Below are 20,862 nucleotides of genomic sequence, written 5' to 3'. Positions count from 1 at the left end.
GGAACGGGGGAAAAACCGGTGAGAAAAGACACAAAAGCACCCCTAACTTGCCTCATTCATAGGGAGGCTCCTGAATGAGGCAACAAGAACTTCATTACTTTGCAGTTCAGGACTGCATAATCTGCCACACCACCACACAGGCTGCACTTCCCACTTCCCTGTCTTCACTATTCAGTGAAAAATAGAGAAAAATGCCTGATTTTTTTTGTGCACCCGAGGAGCGACACAATTAAATGCCTCTTTTAAATATTCACATTTGGCCACACCGCTATACGAGGTAAATAGGACAATTCTGTATCAATGCTGCTTTCCTAGTGCCAGCGGAGAGGAAATGTCTTGGACAGTCCTGAACACAGCACCAGCTCAGCTGAGCTCTCTCAGCTTCACAGATTTACTTCAAAGGCACCAAAACCAGAACCAGGAACATTGTGTAGAAACAAGCTGGGCTTCACAGTTCTCATGTTGGAACAATTATTTCCAAAGGCTAAATGTGCACCACTTACCATACATTTTGCCTTCATCTGATAAGATGATTTTCCTCCTCCCACACGGTGGATAGATAGCTAGAGCCTCCTGGAAGCTCTGTTCAATGTCAGGGCTCCAGACACCTTCTGCATCGTTGTCAATAGGTTTATCTGCAGAATCACTCATTCTTTCAATGTCCTCGGCAGGGCTCTCGCTGCCGCTCCAGCTGCTGGGCTCAATGGTGATGGCTGGGGTCTCCAAGCCTAAGCCTGGAGTCTTCAAGGGAATAAACCTGCAACACAAACAACCAACCCAGAGAGGCATTAAAGGCATGGAACTGCAGGCAAACATTCCTGCCTGCTTCTGATGCTAACAGTGAGCAGCAGCTGAGCAGTAACGGCAGCAGGGCGAGTACGGGATGCACCCAGGAAAAGTGAAAAATTAATAACTATGCTACCTCAAACGAGCTGAGGTGGAGCAATAATGCTGTTAGAAGGGCAGCTCTACTGCATTTTCTGTTGTAATTACACGAGGGCATAGAGAATCAGATTATTTTTCACAAATAGTTGAAGTGGGGGGAAACTCTACAGCCACATTGCATCTGGCTGAAGACTGACACCCTTAAAATAAAAATTTCCCCCTGCCAGATCCTCAGGCAGGGGGAAATCGGAATACTGCCACTGCTGGAAGGGGAGCACACTGGTTTATGCCAGAGTGACCATCAGATCTTAAAACCATTTGAACCTAAAAAAAAAGCAAAAACTATTGTTCACATTCATCCGGATGTCAGTGGATTAAATGGAATTATAGCAGTGAGGCCACAGCTCAATGCAATTAACTGGAAAAAGCTTTAATTTTCAGATGTTACCCAAATAAATAATACAATCATAATCCAAGCTACATACAAAAAGAAACCTTTAAAATTATAATACCAGAGCAAGGAACTACAAGAGAAGATATATGCTTTGCCTGATTTAAAAGGTCCCTGTCACAGAACCATAGCAGAACAAAAATTACAAGCTTCAAGTTGCTGAATCAATTTAATAAGAAATAATTTAATATAGCTGCACCTGCTCACACCAGCAGAGCTGCAGATCTGTCAGTGTTCCTTTTATATTTTTGAGAGAAATACAACTCTGCTGTAAAGACTTGCTCCAGGCAAAAAAGCTGCTATACCAGACCACGTTCACCTCTGGTGTAATTCTTCGGGAAGTCAGTGAAATAACACCAGGAACAGATTTGGCTCAACATGTCTAGGCATAATGCAGTTTTATTGTGAAAAAAAGAAGTTTGGTGACTCTAACTGATCTAAATGGATGGGAGTGTTCAAACATGCATGCACGAGCTACAAACACAGTTAAAAATCCAGTTCCCTGGCTAAACACCCAAAACCCCTAAACCATAAGATTTTTATTCTGCTAGGGCAGAAGAGAGGGGCTTTCCCTTGCACAGACCTCCATCCTCCACGCCTCTCACTGGGGTCTCAGCACAGGTGAAAAGCAGCAGAACAGCATTCACCCCACGGAGGAAGAAGGGGAAGGTGCACGTGGAAGGCCATGACACCTCTGACTAAACACCTTTGGGCTGGAGAACTGCCTGAAAGGGGAAATATTTACAGCAGCCCTCAGCAGGCAGCCAATCACTGGAGATAACCAAAACCTGATGGTCCGGTCCCTTGGAGGCCAAGGTGTCTTGCAAAAAAACAGAGCTGCAGCTGGGGAACCTGGGAGCAGGCTCTCACAAACCAACAGGACCAGTTTGACATCCAGAGCACAGGGAATTTCCACTTCTCCAGGCTCTACCCGGAGCTCAGAGGGATCAGTAGGTGTGAAATGGGCTCCCATTAACTCCATTTTCCCTGTTTGCCTGTCTCTACAGAGAGGCATCGCTTGACTTTGCATTGGTTTGAACATTTCAGCACAGCTCAGGAAAATGTTAGTGCCTTCCCACCCTAATAGCCAGGCTAATCATTGTCTCAAATGCCTTTTAATAACTGATAATGAGGGAGCAGATGGATTCACAGGGAACCACACACATGTAATGGGTGAGAACTCTGGCCAAATGCACCACTTACTGTCCAGGAAATCCAAAGGACACAAAATTTTTGAGTTGTTATCACTCAAAGGGAGATGTAAACCTTGGTAAAATAGTGAAACCCCATCCTTCATAATCCTCAGAAGGCTGAAGGGTTGATTCAAGCCCTGGAAGAGTTGAATTTTGTATGCAAGACTTACCCAAGCATGAGCACAGCGATACTGGGAAACAACTGACAAAAACAATCACATCCACTTAAGCCTTCACAGAGAAGGGGAATCTTTGGTAAATGAGGGGTAATTGAATGTTGATGGGGATAATTAGGGGGAGGGGTCAGTTTTATTGCAATAGTGCAGGGGAAAATGGCTGCTGGAGGATTCATTGGCCTCACATGACCCAACCACAAGGAGCACTTGTGCATGACCCAACCTCTTCAGCAGAAGACAGCAGAGGGTGGGACACATCACTGGCTCCGCTTTCCAAAGGTGACTCCTGCAGGAAATCCTTCCCCTCCCTGAGCCCTGCATTGCACAGCACAGCCACGGGCAGCTTCTGCCCAGCTCAACCACCTCTGCTTACAAAACCTGCCACAGTCATAGCCTCAAGTCCCATTATCATCTCACAAACCAGCCCTTGTTATTGCATTATGCTGAAATAATAATTAAAATGCACAAGGAACACAGTGAGGCTCTAAAGTAATTAATGTTACTTGATAGTCATGTCATATCTTGCGTGGTGTTTACGGGTGAATTTTCACTTAGGTGCTATCTCCCTTCCCATTCCTCTTTACCTACTTGGATATCATCTTGAGGCACTCATAGCTATTATTCCAGCCTCTAAAATATAAGATAACCAAGTGTTCCTTGCAGAACATCTCTACAATAGGGGTGTGGAAGAAAACCTCTCATATTAAAGGTTATTTGGAGCAATTTCCATTTTGGTGAATGCTGACACTGCAGATCAAGCCAGAGGGCCAAGGAGGAAAAAACCTTGTATTACAACTGCTAAATGGCTCCCTCTTAATTCAGGAAAAAAATGAGCTAACTCAGTTAATAATTTCCAGCTCCGTTCTATGTATCAAAAGGCAATTCCACCTCCTCCTCAGCTTGAATTCTGAGGATTCAGCTGTGATAAAAAACTTCAGACCTGCTATGCTGGAGTTCAACACGATTATCAAAAATAATACAAGCTGTCAACAGATGAGCTTTTTTTGCACATTTCTAATGAGCTCTAAATCTCACATGAAAAATGTCAATTTACAATCCAATTTAAAACTATAAAATACTTTTAAAAGTGAGCCTACTTTGTATTAGCAAACTCCAACTCTTGCAATGCCAGCCTTCAGCAGAGAAAGAGCTGAGCTCCTGGGGCCAATTAGCCCCACCTCCCCTGGCCAAAATCAGAGATTGTACACATGACTGATCAAGTTGAAGAGATCTGTATTGGCTTTTTATCATGTTAACTTTCAGAGATCCAATTCCCCGTTTGCACTTTCTGTTAACAAAATTAAAACACATCAACACTACCTAGAAAACCAATCAAAAAAAAAAAAAAAAAAAAAAAGCCCCAAACCCACAAAAAGTAGAGAAAAAAAAAAACCACAAAAACAAACAACAACCCAAACCCAAAAGATTTTGGCTCACCTTTTTGTACATTCTAAGAGTAAAGCACACTGGTGCAGTTTTGATGGTCTCTCTTCAGAGTTTTTCTTTTAACACCAGACTTACACATTTCAAGACAGCTTCCCCTGTGCATAAAACTCTTTGAGCCGCACATCAAATGCATCTGTCTTGCAGTTGCTTTCTAGTCTGTGCAGTTAAGTCAGTTCTAAATATATCTGCTTTCCTCATGCAGTCATCAAGACACTTTTTCTCTGTGTGATGGAGGTATGTCCCCCTGTCAAACAGCACAGTATCACAGAGAAACCATTAGGGGCAACAGAGGATTTTATAAACATGTTTTATAGCCAGGCCATCCAAGACAGCTTGGTGAGCTGTAAGATATGACTTACTGTCATTGTGTTCACTCACTGCAGAAACTTGAGAAATTACTTTAAAATCTCAGAGAAACCAGCCTAGCTGTTGTCAGAACCCATCAAACCAAAGTGTTTAACTCAAACCAGCTGCAACTGCTTCTCAAGGGAATGGCTTCTACCATTTACCTACACAAAACATTCTCTTATGCCTTTCACTTTATGAGCAATGCAAACCTGGACTTGCCCAGAAAGCTGCTGCTCACACACCAACACCTGAGATCAGTGGCTCCTCACAGGAGCGTACAACAAGTGCAGATCCACGGCCTTGATACTCTCGTATCCTCCAATATCTGCACAATGAACTGACATGGAAATGCTCTCTTTCAAAAGTCACTAGAGCTGGGTCTTACTTTACAGTGTCTTCCAAAAGTTAATTTGTTTTCTCTGTTTGATTAATTTACTTCCTTGAATTTCAGTGTGCAGGTGCCTTCTCTGTACCATCAGACAACTCCAGCCTGGAAAACGATGAATGCTCCGCAGATTTTGCAGCAGGAACTCAAGAATGACTGAAAACATGCCTTGATTCTGTGAGCTGTCTGAGGAAAAAGCCCATCATGTCTCCCAAGTCTTCTAAACTGTGTGTGCTTAAAGGGGATCAAGTTCAGGTGTTTCTGACACTGAACACCAGTGTTGTTATCCACACTGATCTTCTCACTATAAATAGATGCAGATTGCTACCAAATCATTCTTACAGCCAGATCTATCCTTCTAAAACCTGTCTTTCAGGAAAAAAATCTTAATTCTTGAGGTAGAGATTGTGAGTGTTGAAGGGGTAAATTACATTTTTAAGAATACATTATATTTTTAGTTCATGAACAACCTCCTCTTAGCCTCAGTTATGTAAAAACAATGGAACGAGGAATCCAACAAGCTTTTTATAAACATTAAGATGGTAATGAGCAGATGAGTGCAAACCAACTAATTCTAAATTTGCAGATGGCAGATTTTCTCTGAAGGGCTGAAAAGTTGCAGGCCCATGGGATTTTCCTTCTGCTTTGTTCAGCAGTGCAAATCCACAGCTGGAGCGCCAAAGCTCTGGAGAGGATCCAGAGGAAGAAAGTTATCAGATCTAGAAAACATGACCTACCAGGAAAGGAATTGGGTCTGTTTAAATTTAGAGAAGTCTGATGTGAGAAGATAACACTTTCAAATAAGGAGAAGGTAAGAGCAAAGCAGAGAAGCAGCTCTTAGCCATTCCTACCAAGGACAGGACATGAAGCAAAGAACTTGAGCTGCAGCAAAGTTGGGCATTTGGGGGATTGTTCTGACCCCCCAACAGTCACACATCTTACTTTTTTATTTACAAACAAATTCAGAGTGGATTTTGTAGCTGTGTAACTGTGTATGGATTTTTATGATTCTCTAAGGCATTCAAATGGCATTACTTTTAGGAAAACACTATATTTAAGACAGTTTATATCTAATTTCTACTTATGAGGAATGGATATAGCACAGTACAAAGAATAAAAATGTAAATAATTTACAGAGCATCCAATGGTGAAATAATTAGACTAAAATTACTTCATATTGTATTTTTGTTACAAGTTCCACTTATCAGCAATTATTCCCTTTAGGAAGAAAGAGCACAGGAGAGAGAAGCAGCCCATTTCTAGGATAAAGTATTCCTTTAAAACTCAGACTAATTCAGCCATTCGCATTTGCCACTGAAATGAAAAAAAAGAGGTTTTCTCTGACTGTGAGAACCCTTCAGGAAGAAATTCTGATGCTTTGCTTTTCTGGTGATCAAATACTTGCATGCAGTGGTGCTTCCACATCCTTCCTAACATTCATATAAACTAACTATGTTGCCCTAAGACTGAATTTACCATTTCTTGCTTGGGATTCAAGCTGTTTATTAACTGCCAGCTGCCTATTTCAGATTTGTCTTTGGGATCTGTGCAGGAATAACATGATCAGTCCAACTACAGCCACAGAGCACCTGTGAAAGGCACATGATGGTTTTTCCTGAGGTGAGTGCATTATGCAGTGAATTTGGATGCCCTTCCTTCTCCTCAACTACCACACTCAGGGTACAAACAAAAGTAGTAGAGAGGACAGTGCCATGGTAGTGTGTAAAATAACAAAAACATGCAACTTAACATCAGTAAAGTGATGGTTTTCTTTCAGCAGAAGTCAGCAGCCTGCTCATCTGAGAAGATTTACACATGTACTTTCACAAACCATGAGGAAACTTACTGAACAAAGGGTGACTTAGACCAGCAAGAGTAGGCAGCATATAGGCCTAAATGTGAAATTAGGATTATAGGGACTATTTATAAAGAGAAACAATGCACTCTGCTTGAATTGCCTTCTTTTTTTTTTTTTTTTTTTTTTTTTTGCTTATAGAAACAGATTACTCAGCAAAGAGTGGGTTGATGCTAATACATGGGAATTTTTCCCTTTGGAAACAGCTTTCATCTCTGCACTCTTTATGCAAGTGAAAAGTCTATTTGGTACCACTCTGAGAGCTTCATTTATTTATTTTTCCAAAGGCCGCTTTTGTTGATAGATATAATTATTGTCATAAGGATGTTGAGTCATTAGCTCCAACCCAGTTTTCTTGTCCATTAGTTTTAATTTCATACCATTAATAAAATGGTTCATCTCCTCAGTGGGGAAATGACAGGATTCTGACTGTGCCTACACCACGCTCACGGGCTCGGGAGGCTTTGTGCTCTGCATTCTGCAGGCAGCTCCAGCTTCAAACCATGTGTTATTGGGCTAGTGACCAGCAATCCAGCATGCCAAGGTGCTTCCTAAGTGGCTGCACATCTCTTGTGGTCCATGGTCCTTGCTGATTGCCACATTATAACGGGGAGGTGAATCTCAGCATACCACTGGTGAATCCCCATCTCATTAGGGTCACAGCTGCTCCTTGCCCATGTGACACTGGGGCAGCCACACTGATCCTGGGTGCTAGTGCTCATTTACACCCAGCTGGTGTCAACTATCCGGGGTGTTCCTGGGATTTAACCCAGCTCCAACACCGCACTGTGGTCCCAACCAACAAAGATTATTCTGAGCGCTCAGTGGAACGCAGAGCAGCGAGCAGCACCACGTCTGCCTTGCTTCTGCTAATTGCCAGCACAAAGCAAAGGAAAGGATAAAACATTCAGCAGCCCTCAGAAGGAGAAGCCATTCTCCCTGCACTAACCCAGCTGCTGTGCAGCTCCTGTCACCACGCTCTCTGTCACCCAGCGGGTCGGCTCGAGAGCAGCAACATCCATGGCCAGTGCAACACCATGGGCTGCTCAGCCCAGCTGTGCTCCAGCTGGGCCTTTCTCATGGCAAAAGGTGCCAGACTGTGCAGTGGGGATTACCAAGATTTCACTCATGCACCAGTGATCCAGCTCTGAGGAGAATGGTCCATGACCGAGGTGGGTCTGTCTGTGTGGGGCAGGGGGCTCTGCTCCCAGAGCAAGTGAAACAAGCTTGGGCTGGCCAAGGGCTGTCCTCTGGTCTGTAAGAAACATTCCCAGCCCCAAAACTCAAAGGTAGAGGTGACAGAAGGTCCCTCAGGGCAAGGTCTGCAGCCACAGCTTGCTTGGGTCATGTGTGTTTGGCAGGGCACTGTGATCCATCCCGCTGCCATAAAAACTGGTATGTGTGACTGTCAGGACAATAAGGTTTTTTGGTGTACAATAGCTGGGAAATGGGACAGAAAAATAGGTGCAATAACTCTATTTTCTATTGCTTACATGCAATAATTCTATTTCTTGGACGCCTTAAGTTCAGTCAGCCCGTGGAGGTTGAGGCAGGGTTCAGAGTGCACAGAGGCTCTGTGCCTGCCCAGTGGCTCCACAAATGGCCAGTCACAGCATAAAAGCCCAAAGAAAAGAGACACTGGCCCTTCTTCAGCTCCAGTTCTGTCTACCTCTCCATACACACAGCTTTGGGATCCAGACCTGGATCCAGGCACAAACACACTCAACACCATTGGAACTACCCATCTCCTGCATCTACTGGTGCTTTTCCCATCTACCTGGGAGTAGATGAATGATGCAAATACAGTCCATGGCTTTCACATGGGCAAACAGAGGATCTCTTCTTTGTAGTTTGCTGTAACTGCCTTCCCACAGGCATCACAGAGCAATTATTTTCATTTTGTACCCCAAAAGGCAAACTGGAACTATTAACACCACCTACCAAGTGTTATAAACACCAGAAAGAGGTACACCCTTGATCTCTGGTGTGTTACTAGCTTCCTTTTGGGGCCACATATGAACCATGGCTCACAGAAATGATGGACTTGGCAGCAAGTTGCTCTGTCTAGATGTAGCTCTGAAACTCAATTTTTCCCCCTTACTCCCTGAGCCTCACTAGTTTTGCTGGAGTTCCCATGTCACACATTTGCAAAACCAGGTGGAATCCTTCACATTCATAGCTCTCTTACTCTATTTCGGGCATATGACTAACTGGGTTTGTGTTCCAGCTTTAGATTTTTCTCTTTTCTTTCTTTTTTTTTTTTTTTTTTGTTAATGACTTGTTTTCAGGATGAAAGGTTTTTTTCCACAATGGCTGCAAAAACATGAGAGTTCACTCTAACAGCTCTGAGTGAGGTGGGGAAAGGGACAGAAAACCACCTGCTTGAACAACTTTATCTAAGTTCAGTCAGGAAAGGGAAAACCAATGCTATTTGAAGGGTGGTCCAACATCTGACTGGTGCATATGTAACATAAAACTGTCACCTATATAAAAAATATTTTATATAATGATTTAAGTATTCTGTTAAACAGGTACAAAAAAGGCACAGTAAAGTAAAAGGTTCATTCATTTACTCAGGTGCATTTGTTTAAACAAGAAACAGCCACAAAATTAACCCTTTCCCTATTCCAAGCTGAAGAAGGTCCCTTCTCCCTTTATGAAGGAGGAGAAAAGCAAATTTTGGACAAACTGCAACCTCCAATTGGCCAAAGCCACCCCTGGAATCCAGTGCTGGCACCTTGTACCCCTCAAGCCCACTTGTTCTCTGCTTTGCAGATGTTATACAAACACTCCTCTGTGTAAGTGCAAACACACACACACACATACAGACCTTCTCAAACATTTGTTGGAAGAGCTAAATTGCCACTGAAATTCATTTTACAAGCTTAGAAACTCTACCAAGCACTCTCTGTGAGCTCTATACCCTCTAAAGCTCCTGCAGAGCCTGTGAATGTCTCATGCTTACCTGATTGTGCTGGTTTTGTACCAGGCAACACCAGGAGAAAACCATTTTATTCTGCTTTGGTGTTACTGCTTGAGCTACAGCCCCGGGCTCTGATTCTGACAACACAGAGCCATTTTATACATATGAATAATCACTCCAAGTTTAATGAAGCTCCTCACATCTCCATTAGCAATTGTTTTGGCTGCAAAAAGGCCCTGCCTATCAGCCTTGGAGGAAACAGAGGAGGGATAATACTGGGAGGCTCACTTTGGGAAAGGCTGTGGTTTTCTGGTGATGGGACACAGAACGGCAAGACAAAAAAAAACCAACAAAAAATCCTGAAGGGGTGAAATCTCAGTGCCACAGCCCTCCACAAGGCTAAGATTTAATCCCAGTTTTCTGGCCTTGTCCTCACCAATTCTAAACAGAAAGGGATTTCAGAAACCAGCATGTGAGATCAGATAGGATTGGGGTCCACGTCAGCCAGTCACAACACGTCTACAGCCTTCATCACACGCCAGCACTGCAAAACCCACCTCGGGTTTTTGTGTATACAGAAAAATCAAAGCAACAATTTTGTTTGCAAGTGCAATAACTGTCAAATAAAAGTATTTTAACTCATTTTGTTTTCCCAACTGCTAGCAGTGGTGTTTTGGGCAAATTACCCACCAAATTTAATTTTAAGTCTGAGTTGTTTGTCTGTCTATTACAGAGGAAGCCTTCCCTGCAAGGAAATGAGCATTACTAATAGAGCACTTCTACATTGCAGCTTCTTTCTTCCATCTCACTCTTGCCTCCACCACCTGTTCTCCCACAGGTGGGGAATGCATTGGCTCACTAATGCCCATATGACTCTTTCCCAGAGATAATGACAGATCTGTGGATTGCACTTTGCCCATAATGGAAAATTTATTTCTAGCATCTCATTTAAGATGAGAATTTAGGATGCTGTTATGCAGCAGAACTTGCATCTTCTGCAAGGGAGTAGCAGAAAACACTTTCCTGCTGAGATCCTGAAACAATCCCAAACTGTGGCAATCTTTAATTGCTGGACATAAGCAAAACCTGCAATAACAGGCTATAGCCTTTTCAAAACTCAGTACAATAGTTATGCAGTTATTCTGTACTTCTCTTGTAGTTATTGCCTGTTGAGGAAGCAATTTCTGTCTTAAGCTCTGACTTAATATTTCCAGTCTATTTCAACTCCTTGTTCACTGTAGTTTAATCCTGCTTCAGGGGGTGTCAGTCTTCCACAAAAATAACTTTGCTGGCAACCACCAGAATCGTGAATTCACTAGACGCCAGTGGAGCTAAAGAAGAAAACAGGCAGCAGAAAACAGAACATCACCAAACAAAAAGCACAAGCCTAGGAACTAATCCTGAAGAGAATTACCTCCTGGACTTTAAAAATCTCAAATTTAACAGAAGCAGTGATTTCTCAGCACACTCATTTCTGCCACAGCACCCCTTCCTCCCCTGCGCTCCCCATTCCCATTTCCATGGGCAATCATCACCTGCCTCAGGAGCAGACCCTGCTCCTGGCTCCCAGCTCTGACTCCAGCCCTGGGTGTCCCATGAAGTATCTGAAGGTTACTATCAAAATCTGTTTAGGAAGAACAGTTAATGCTCATGCATGCACACAGTTGTATTCAAAATGTTTAGTCAAGCTCAGAAAAAGACCAACTCAATTATTTATACATTTAAATTATGTTCAATCACACTAGCTCTTCAAAATTACCTCTGTTTTTCCTAAAATCTATACACAAGTGTTGATTTAAGGCCATTTATTGTAGTGAAAACTGAGCACCTGTAGCATGGCTTCTCCAGGATGTTTGGAATTATAGGTTCTGCGTGGCTTCATGTTGACAGCTGAGACTTCAAATTACACAATTTAATTCACCACCACCAAACACCACTAAAACCCTGCACTTTTTTTTCTTTTTAAATTTCAGGCTGCAATCTTTTCAGTTCCTTGCAGGGCTGGCTCTCTTCAAGCCACAACACTTTCTGAACTTGCAGGGCAAGCAAATGTCAGCATGGGAGATCTGACCATCAACCCTAAACTGTGAATCCAACACTTCAGGAAAAGCATTAGAGTGCTCCTGGTTCTTCTGCTCAGCCATCAATTTGCTGCGTGGTTCTTTAAAACTTTCTGTGCTTTACCATTTGTCACATCCTCTTCACTGAGAAGCTCAGTCAGGCTGTGATCCAGTAGCCTCAAACCTTACTGCTAGTTAAATCCTTGGAAATCTTGGGCAAATATATTTAATTTTACTATTCTTGCTATTATTAATATTAAATGAATACAAATAAGAAGGGGAGAGTGATCCAGGCAAAAAAAGGATGACCCAGAAAGGGAATGAGCCAGCAAATGACCCAGAGAAAAGAAATTATTTTGGCTTTCTTCCTGACAATAGCTGTTGGTTTCCTCAAATGACATTTTTAAAATTTTATTTGAAAGCATTAAAAAATGCTGATGAACATTACAGTAGAAGCAAGCTTGGCTCTTGCTAGAGAAACATTATGACTTAGATCCAAGGACTTATTTTTCACATGTGAATTATTTTTTGAACAGCATTTCCTGGCTCAATGTCACTGCACCACAGATAGATATGACAGCAAATAAGTGTATGAGATTTTAGATCAACAAGAGTGTTACTTTTACAATGAATACATTTGTAGTCAGAGCTCAAAAATGGATTTATTTCTCCTGTGCATGAAACATGTATTGCACACTGTTTTATTAATACACTTTTCTTTTTAAAATGGAATGTAATTCAAATTTTCTGACACTGCAGCTGCAATTTGATGGTTGGGTTTCCTAACCATGTGGATTTACAGCAACAAACTCTTCAATTTTCTTTCCCCCTCTAGCTCACCTTTCTGCCACCTTGATTTATTTCTGTTTCACAGCTGTGCCTACCAAATTATTCTTGCTCTCACTCCACACTTTTCCTTCTCTTCCTGCAGCTGATCCAAACTAAAACACAAATTTTCTGGGAATGTGAAATTAAAGAGCACTCAGAGCAAGAATACAATGTCCAGAATTGAAGGGAACAATTTACCAGAGGGTGGGGGGAACAGCCTGAACGCTAGAGGTTCAAACTAAGAAAAATTTTAAAACTCTCAGTTCTGATTCCACCATCAGTAGTCACTACAGCACACCAGGAACTCTTCTTTTCCATGAGATTTACCCACCTCTGGGATTTACAGCACTAACTACCATCAGCAGCAATTGCTTGAGTTACATAAATAAAGCCCCAAATACTCTCAAAATCAGTGCTACTGCTTTTAAAACTGGCACCAGAGAACCTCAGTAGCACAAACATTATCCAAAAGGCAAACCAATCCAAATAAACAATGAAAACCAGACCGAAGCAGAGAACAAGGGCACACACCAAGGACTAGCAAAATGAAATGAATGGGTAAAATAATGCAGAAAACCCAGGGAGCCTGCCCTCACTCAGCTCCTTCCCCTCTCCAGAGCAGCAGAGATGTGAAGGAGGGCTGGGTGCTGTGCCCCATCCAGCAGAGCTTCCCTTTCCTAGTGCCCCACAGGGATCCAAAGCACGAAACCATAGCCCTGTGTTTATGTATTAATTACTGAAAAGTTACTTAACCTTCAGCCATATCCCCCCTGTAATGAGCTAAATTCTCTCAGAAAGGGGGCTGAAGCAAAGCCTGTCCTGGTCTGTGCTCAGGAGCACCCATGCCCTGGGTGCTGGTGGGGCTCTCTGGGCACTGGGGGAGCAGCAGGGTGTGCACACTCCAATTACAGGGATGCTGCACTTCCAGGGCAGCCCAGCTGCCAACCCCACAGAGATCTGCAGCGATAACAATGGTACTTAAAAGCCTCACTACACGTCTGAATGCATTTACACATTCTCCTTTTACTCTCTATTTATTATTAATGGCAGCTCAAGCTAATATCAAGACCCCAGTGTGTTTGGCACTGTAGGTGCACAGAAGGGCAGCAAATTCTTGCTCTGAGGAGTTTGCAGCCTAATTATAAATGACAGCAGATGGAGGGTAAACATTGTGAGCCCTTCTGCTTTTCATTAGGAAACTTAACTCAGGTAACGATTTATAACCAGGCAGAAACAATTGCACCTTCAGCCATGTGCCACAGGCCAGGCTGCAGCATATCCCAGCCAGTCTCACACACTGGGTGACAGTGGCCACTCCCAGGACAGAAAACCGGGTCCCAGGAGACTGGGGGGCTTCACAGACCACCACCTGTAAGGAGATTTTGCAGGAAGCAAACAGGAAAGCACGCATTTAAATCCACATCTGTTCACCAAAGGACTTCATGTGTAAGCCCAGGACATGCCTCTGATGGCATTTTACCCTCTTGATCAGAACCTCCTGTGAAGCAGAACCTCCTGAGCAGAACCTCCTGTAAAGCAGAACCCCATGCTCACCCTTGCCCACAAACCACAGACCCTCAGGCACAGGAAGGGCCAGGCCCCACACGTTCCCCTGGAGCCCCCCAGTGCCACAGGGGACTCACAGCCCCAAATTCAGAACAAGAAGTGGATTTGCTGACAGGAGGTACAGAATCTCTTCCCAGATCTGACAGAAAATGGGCATGGAAAGCCCAGATTCCCACAAGGGCACACAGCTGTTTTAGGAAGGCAGAAGTACCTAGCAAGCTACTGATTATCAGCCTCTTCCATGTGGAAGAAAGGTTATTTATTGCACCACACTGTGGGGATGACTGCATCAGCAGAGTCCTGGGCTTCAAAATCATTTTGTTCCCGTTAGTAAATTCACAAACAACTCACAGAACAGGAGCAAAGGTCTGATACCACCAGAACCAAACCCTTTCTGGTCATTCTCTATTTCTCAAACAGATGACGGCTCACACAGGAAGATGGGCAGGTCTCCCCAGGGAGCAGATGCAGGCACAGGGGAGCTCAGTGTGTGTGGAGGGTTGGCTCTCACACACAGCCTTCTTCTTGTGGAGCCCAAACAGGCAGCCCAGCTACTGTTCTGGAGTAAAAGTACAAATTGGGGATACATTTCGCAGCACAAAAGGGTGAGAAAACCATTTTGCTACTGCAAAAAATAAAAAAGTTTACTTAGAATTGCACAATTAATCTTCTCTGATTTGGTCTTGTCAAACATAGCCTCTGTGTTTTATGGAGATTCTGCAAACTTCTTTATGCCACAGCCACTTGAAATATGAGGAAAAAAAGGAAGACAAGTCAGCAACAAATACTCTGTATTTCAGACTTCTCCTTCCTAATGAGCAAAATCCTTGAGCCAGGCTACAAGAATGATGTACAGGGCCTGCAGAAACTCTGAATGCCTCTTGAAGATCCTGATGATTCTCCCGCAGAGAAACCACCATGGATCGGCTAAAGAAGAAATCTGAGGAGGAAACTGCTTCATGTCCAGATTACACTCCTTTCTAGATATTGTGCAGAGCGGGAATAAAAGGTTTACACCCTTGGAGGACAGAACAATAATTTGAATTATAGGTCTCTCTTCCCAGGCAGCATCAGGATTGATGTAAAAAGCAAAAGATTTGAGGATGGTTTGAGACTTTACCACAGCAAATTTATAGCAAATTTTGAAAAAAATCCTCAAGTCATTCTTGTATCTTCTGCTCCTTTCTTCAAATAATTTCAGATATTCCAGCAGGCCAGGGGGGAAAGCAATGAGTACATGGGCACTGGTGGCTTCAAGCCTGAAAGTACCAGAAAAAGAGGGTGAAATCTCAGAGGCAAGGAGGGTGCTTTCTATCTGCCACACTTAATGTAATTTAAACCAGATTTTCAGGGGCTCCTGTCTCTGCTGTAACACCCACAGCAGCTGGTGGCAGCCCAGGAGGGATCCAGAGGCAGAGAAGCTCCACTCCAGCAGCTGAGGGTGAGAAGGATTTCTCTCCAGAGCTCAGAGCAGAGCTCCACACCAGCACTGGGGGATGCAGATGAAGGAAGCCACAAGTGGTTTCTTGTTGCCCTGCACCCTCCACTGCATCAGTCAGGAGCTGGCAAAAAACTTTCCCCTCTGGCTTTCTCAGGCTTTCAGCATATTCCAAGCAGGGGAAGGGCACCTTGGCTTGCAGCCTGGCCTCCTCTCAGGTAATGGAGCTCCTGCAGGATGCTGGGCTCAGGGCATCAGCCACGCAGCTCTGGGACAGCTGCACAGGACATGGCTGTCCCTGGCCTGCTGGGGCATGGAGAGCTGGTCCTCAGGGGCTCCTTCCCATCCCAGAGTGAACCCTGCAGCTGACAGGACACTGTTGGCAAGCAGCTCCCAGAGACACAGCACTCCACAGGGATGGTCTCAGTGCTGGGGACTCCACAGCCTCACCCAACCTGGGAGATCTCTACGGGGGCACATGGCCCTGGCAGCACACAAAAGCTCTCTTTAACATGTGCTGTGATTTCGTGGGAAACAAAGGAAAAAACCAAATCCATGGACACATTCATGCACAGCTGGAAAAGATGAGTTTAATCTTGCAAAGTGAAGAAAGTGTCAGATCTTGTCAGTGACTTCATACTCGTTGTGAAGCACAGAAGGTTCAATTTCTACATCCTATTCCAACAAAGTTGCTCTGATTTTCAGGGAGCTTGGCTTGTACAATTGGACCAACGTGATTATGAATGATTTGCATGAGGGACTTTCCCAGGCATGCTTTATAAGCTCAGTCAGACTGCAGAAATGGTGTCAGTCTTTTCTGCCTCACAGTAAAACTTCAAGATTTCTTTCCCAGGTACTTGAAAGTGTGTGCACGGTATTTTGCTATTTAGTGAAAACCTTTCCTAAAAAAAAGAAAAATCAGAATATCTGGATTGCTGTATCTTCCACATCTTCCTAGAATCTTTCTCCCACCATGTTAATGTTGTATGTTCTGCAAACAACAGTTCTTTGGGCAAAAAATTAGGAAATGTTCTTTCCAGGCATTTAGCACTGAATTGTTATCTATGTCTATGAGCCCTCTGAGAGTTTCACATAAATTCCAATTGCTTTTCCACTTCATTCTTTTTTCCATTCTTGAAGATGGTTGTTGCATAAAGGTCTTCAGGATTCTATTTTTTATTATTATTTTTGATTTTTTTTTTTCTGTTCTATAAATTATCTATCTGGTAGACTTTTCCTTTCAATTATTTACTTTCCTGTGAAGAGGAAGAAGGAAAGAGCAAGTCTCAAATATGCAAGTAAATGCCTAGATAACTGCAGAAATAGTCCAGTAACTACATGCTGTGAGATGGAAATCAGAAATAAAAATAAGAAGAATTATGTAGATAATAAAAACTGTCACTTGTTAGACACATCAGGAGACTGCTGTGACCTCAGGCCTGTGGTCACAGAAGCCAAAATCAGTAAAAACCTGCAGAGAGCATTGCAGATTTTATTCAAGATTTCCACTGAGAACTCCACATTAGAAACTCTGCTATTATTTTAATTCTTGATTGATGATTGAATGTTTAACTTCATTTTGGCTTTTGCTGTTTTGAAAATGAAACCTAACTAATGGTTTCACTGCAGTCTTAAGGAAGGCTTTGTTCCACGTGCAAAGCAAACAGCAAAGCGTACGATTAAAGCCAGACAAGTAAATCAAGTAAATGTTTTACAGAGATAGTTTAGAAGCTACAGCACAGCAAAGCATGTATTTAGTTCAATGCTGAAAATTTGACCTGTGTGCATAGATGTTCCTTTTGTCCCTGCATCTTCTTTTTTGGGGGGGGGAAGGTTTTGTTTTGGGCTTTTTTATTCTGTTCTTTTGTTTTGGATTTTATTCAAAACCACAAAGATATTCTCTACAGCCCCAAAACAAGTTCTGGTGCCCAGTTTTTTTAAGAGGATGTTGCCAGTAGTGAGCAGGCTAAACACAGTTTACTGAAACTGCCTTCAGCAAGTATGGCCAAGTGCAAAAGGGCACCAAGGGGAAAAATCTGTGTCTTGAGACTCTGCAACTGCTGGGACAGCAGAGGGGACAGCAGAGCATCATTTTACCTCAAGTGCTCACCCAATAACTCAGCAGGAAGCAAACAGGCCTCTCAGATGGGCACTCATGCCCAGACATCAGATTAGCAGAGGGCATTTGGGGAGGAGCTCACAGCCATTGCTCCAGGTGCAGACACACAGAGCCAGGACACGGAGAGATGCAGTGTTAAAAATAGGTTAGAAACTGTTGTAAAATAGCTGATAGATCGTTAGTGTGGTTATTATATTGTAAAAGGGTTAAAAGGGTAGCTGTAAGAAATAGGGTACTCAATATACCATATTACAACTAAGTGAAGTGCACCACCCTCAGTGAAATGAGCCAGCCTGGACAGAACTGTAATGGGCCAATCCAGCGCCTTAAACCTTCATGCAAATGAAGGATCCAAACAGAAACCAATCCAAAGGGACAAAAAACAGGATAAAAAGGGGCTTCTGACCCACTGAATATGTGCTGCTCCATCGGGGACATGGCTCCATTGCTGCTGGAAAGAGCGATGGCTTTGCAGCATCCTCGATGGGAATGCTCCTGCTCGGCCCAGCCCCCCTGCTTTAGGCCTTTCTTTTTCTTATAATAAAAGCTGAAATCCCTTTAGTACCGGGAGCCTGCTCTCGTTTTTATCACGCAACACACCCGGACCTTTCCCTGTGGGTTTGGCCTTCCCCGGAGCATGATCCCTCTCCTGCGTGATCCTTCTCCGCTACATTTGTGTATGATGCTGTACAAAGCAAAGAGGCAAAGGGACAAGGAGGTGACAAGAGCAGGGCAGAGGTAGGGACACGCAGCTCAAGAGCATTAAATTGGCATTCGAATAAACTTTGGGACGCTTGGCAGCAGCGATCCCTGAGCGCTGGCACTCGGGGCTGAGCTGGGGCAGTCCCAGCCCAGGCTGGGCCATCTGTGCCTGCAGAGCCCCCTTTGTGCGGGAGCAGCGACCCAGGCACGATCCTTCTGCAGGAAAGGCTGGATTCCCGCTATTAACGGGGGAAGCAGCGCTCGGGAGCAGCCTGTGCAAAGCCACTTGCTGCACTTTTACATCTGAGGGGTTCTCCGCTCCCCTCGGAAGAAAAAAAGTTTCCAAGAAATGCTCGCTGCTGCTGTCTGTAAATGGTGGTTTATGGAGAGGAGGGGAAACGCAGGACGGGCAGTAAAGCAGGCACTAAGCAATCCAGAGTCCATCACCAAATTTTTTTCATTACATGTATGGCTTCACTAATTTCTGCAATGCGTTGTAGGCTATTTCTGGAAGCTTTAAAAATGCATGATGCTTCTGCATTTTAATACTTAACAGTATGGCTATTTCGGTTTAATAAGCAAAAAAAAAAAAAAAAAAAAAGAAAGAAAGGGGGAATCTGCTTAACTGCAATTGGCTTTCATGCCACAAAAGGACTAAGCCAGTGCAAAAGCGTCCAAGCAGGAATCCTACTTAAGTCCAGCATAAAGAAAACCTTTCCAGCCTCTTACACCAATTAGGATAATCTGGGTCTTTTGATGTTAAAATCCCCAAGAATCATATGGAAATCATAAAAAGCACAGTACTTAAAACAGACTCAGAATGCAGATAAAATCATTTTTCCTCCTTAACATTTGGGTTTGCTCTCGGACAGGGACAGTGAGGGAGGCTGTCCCTAAAAGCAGCCAACCCTAAAAGAACGGAGCACCTGGGAGGCGAGGCTGGGATGCAGCTGGAGCTGGGCCAGGCAGGCTCAGCCCCAGGCCCTGGCTGGGAACTGCTCCCACCCAGGGAAAGGAGGCTGAGCGAGGACACCACGAGATCCAGAGGACAGCCTCTGGAATCCCAGCCCCTGGGTGCCTCGGTGGGCTCGTACAGCCTTCCCTGGGGGAATGGCATCCTCCATGGCCATACACCAGGCTGAGGGAATCGGAATAACATGCTTGAATCTGTGCAATCAATTATCTTTAGGTGAAAAGTACTTCAGCCTAGCATTGCTGCTTTATACTGGACTATTTCTGAGGCATCCAAATTTCACCAAGTGTCTTGCTTCCAAGGAATCTCAGGGCAAGAATTCTGTTTGCCTTGACAATTTTAAAAGAGACCACGGGCAGGAAAACAAGGGATGTTTTGCTGGATGCAATTTTACAACACTGATGTTTTATTCTCTTCAAATCAAATCCTGATCAACATACTTTGCTGTGAAATCTGACACACAACAATGAACCTTTATCAAAGGCACGTGCATATTGAGAGAGACAGAGAAGGTGATTTTACAATATTCTCTCAGACCATAACATTGTACTGTCTGGAGCTGGTTACGTACCACTGCTACATTTGTGTATGATGTTGGACAAAGCAAAGAGGCAAAGGGACAAGGAGGTGACAAGAGCAGGGCAGAGGTGAGGACACCCAGCTCAAGAGCCTTAAATTGGCATTCGAATAAACTGAAAAGTAAGCAAAACTGTCCATGTTTATACAAGCAACTTGACTGTACTCTAAGAGAGGACAAGGGTATGAAACTATGTCCTTATAAAGTAATGCTCATCTTTTACTTATCTAACAAAAAGAAACACAGGAGAGAGGTCAGAGGCTGCTGAAGGAAAAAAAAACCCCAAAGTGTTAAGGCCAGAGAAATGGAAAACAAAGTTTCACAAATATAGGAATATTTGTGGATGGAGCAGACAGAAAACCCCTTTAAACACAGCTTGTTTTTTCTATTAAAATAACCATGGAATATTGTTGTCAGTGGCATGCACACCTATGTGAGAACCTGATATTGAAATTGCCAGTTTGACAACAAATAAAAAAAACAGTAAAAAAAAAAAGAGTAGCATTACAGTTCTCATACATCTATAAAAAGGAAATTGGTATTAGTGTTAAATATGAATGTGAAATCAGCCTTCTAGCTAATCATCACAAATTTGAGTTGTGTTACAAAATTCTCATACAGATTTTGAATTTACTTTAATATCTTAGAGTAATACCAGAACCGTAATTACTATTAATTACAACTTCCACAATATCACCATGCCTGAATTGCTTGCTATTCCTAGTATTTGTAGGAAACAAGCCACGCAATTCCTGGCACAAATATTATTCCTTATTAGTTTTGCAGCTGAATAATATTCAGCCTGTAACAGAATCCTCCTAGGACTGAAAAGTACTCTTGTGCACACGGATACACGCACAAAAACAACAACCGAAAGCTAAAAGCAAACTTGCCCAGAACTTCTGGGTCAGCTTTTGACATCACCCATAGGAATGAA

At 43.3% G+C, this 20,862-nt stretch overlaps 1 protein-coding gene across 6 annotated transcripts in view; it reads right to left on the bottom strand.

The window, feature by feature from the left end:
• The window catches only part of TEAD1 (TEA domain transcription factor 1), a 152,891-nt gene that overhangs the window by 101,491 nt on the left and 30,538 nt on the right, over positions 1–20,862 (bottom strand). For all 6 annotated transcript variants that reach the window (XR_009418594.1, XM_059473921.1, XM_059473915.1 and 3 more), the window contains exon 3: positions 504–757. Coding sequence is in view for 5 of the 6 variants with exons in the window: in XM_059473921.1 (XP_059329904.1) it covers positions 504–651 (148 nt within the window). In the remaining variant the exon portion in view is untranslated. The remainder of the gene's footprint in view (positions 1–503; positions 758–20,862) is intronic.

Source organism: Ammospiza nelsoni, chromosome 6, assembly GCF_027579445.1.
Source record: "Ammospiza nelsoni isolate bAmmNel1 chromosome 6, bAmmNel1.pri, whole genome shotgun sequence".
NCBI classification, from domain to species: domain Eukaryota; kingdom Metazoa; phylum Chordata; class Aves; order Passeriformes; family Passerellidae; genus Ammospiza; species Ammospiza nelsoni.
Note: the sequence above shows the minus strand (reverse complement) of the source record. Positions and strands in the feature narration are given on the sequence as shown.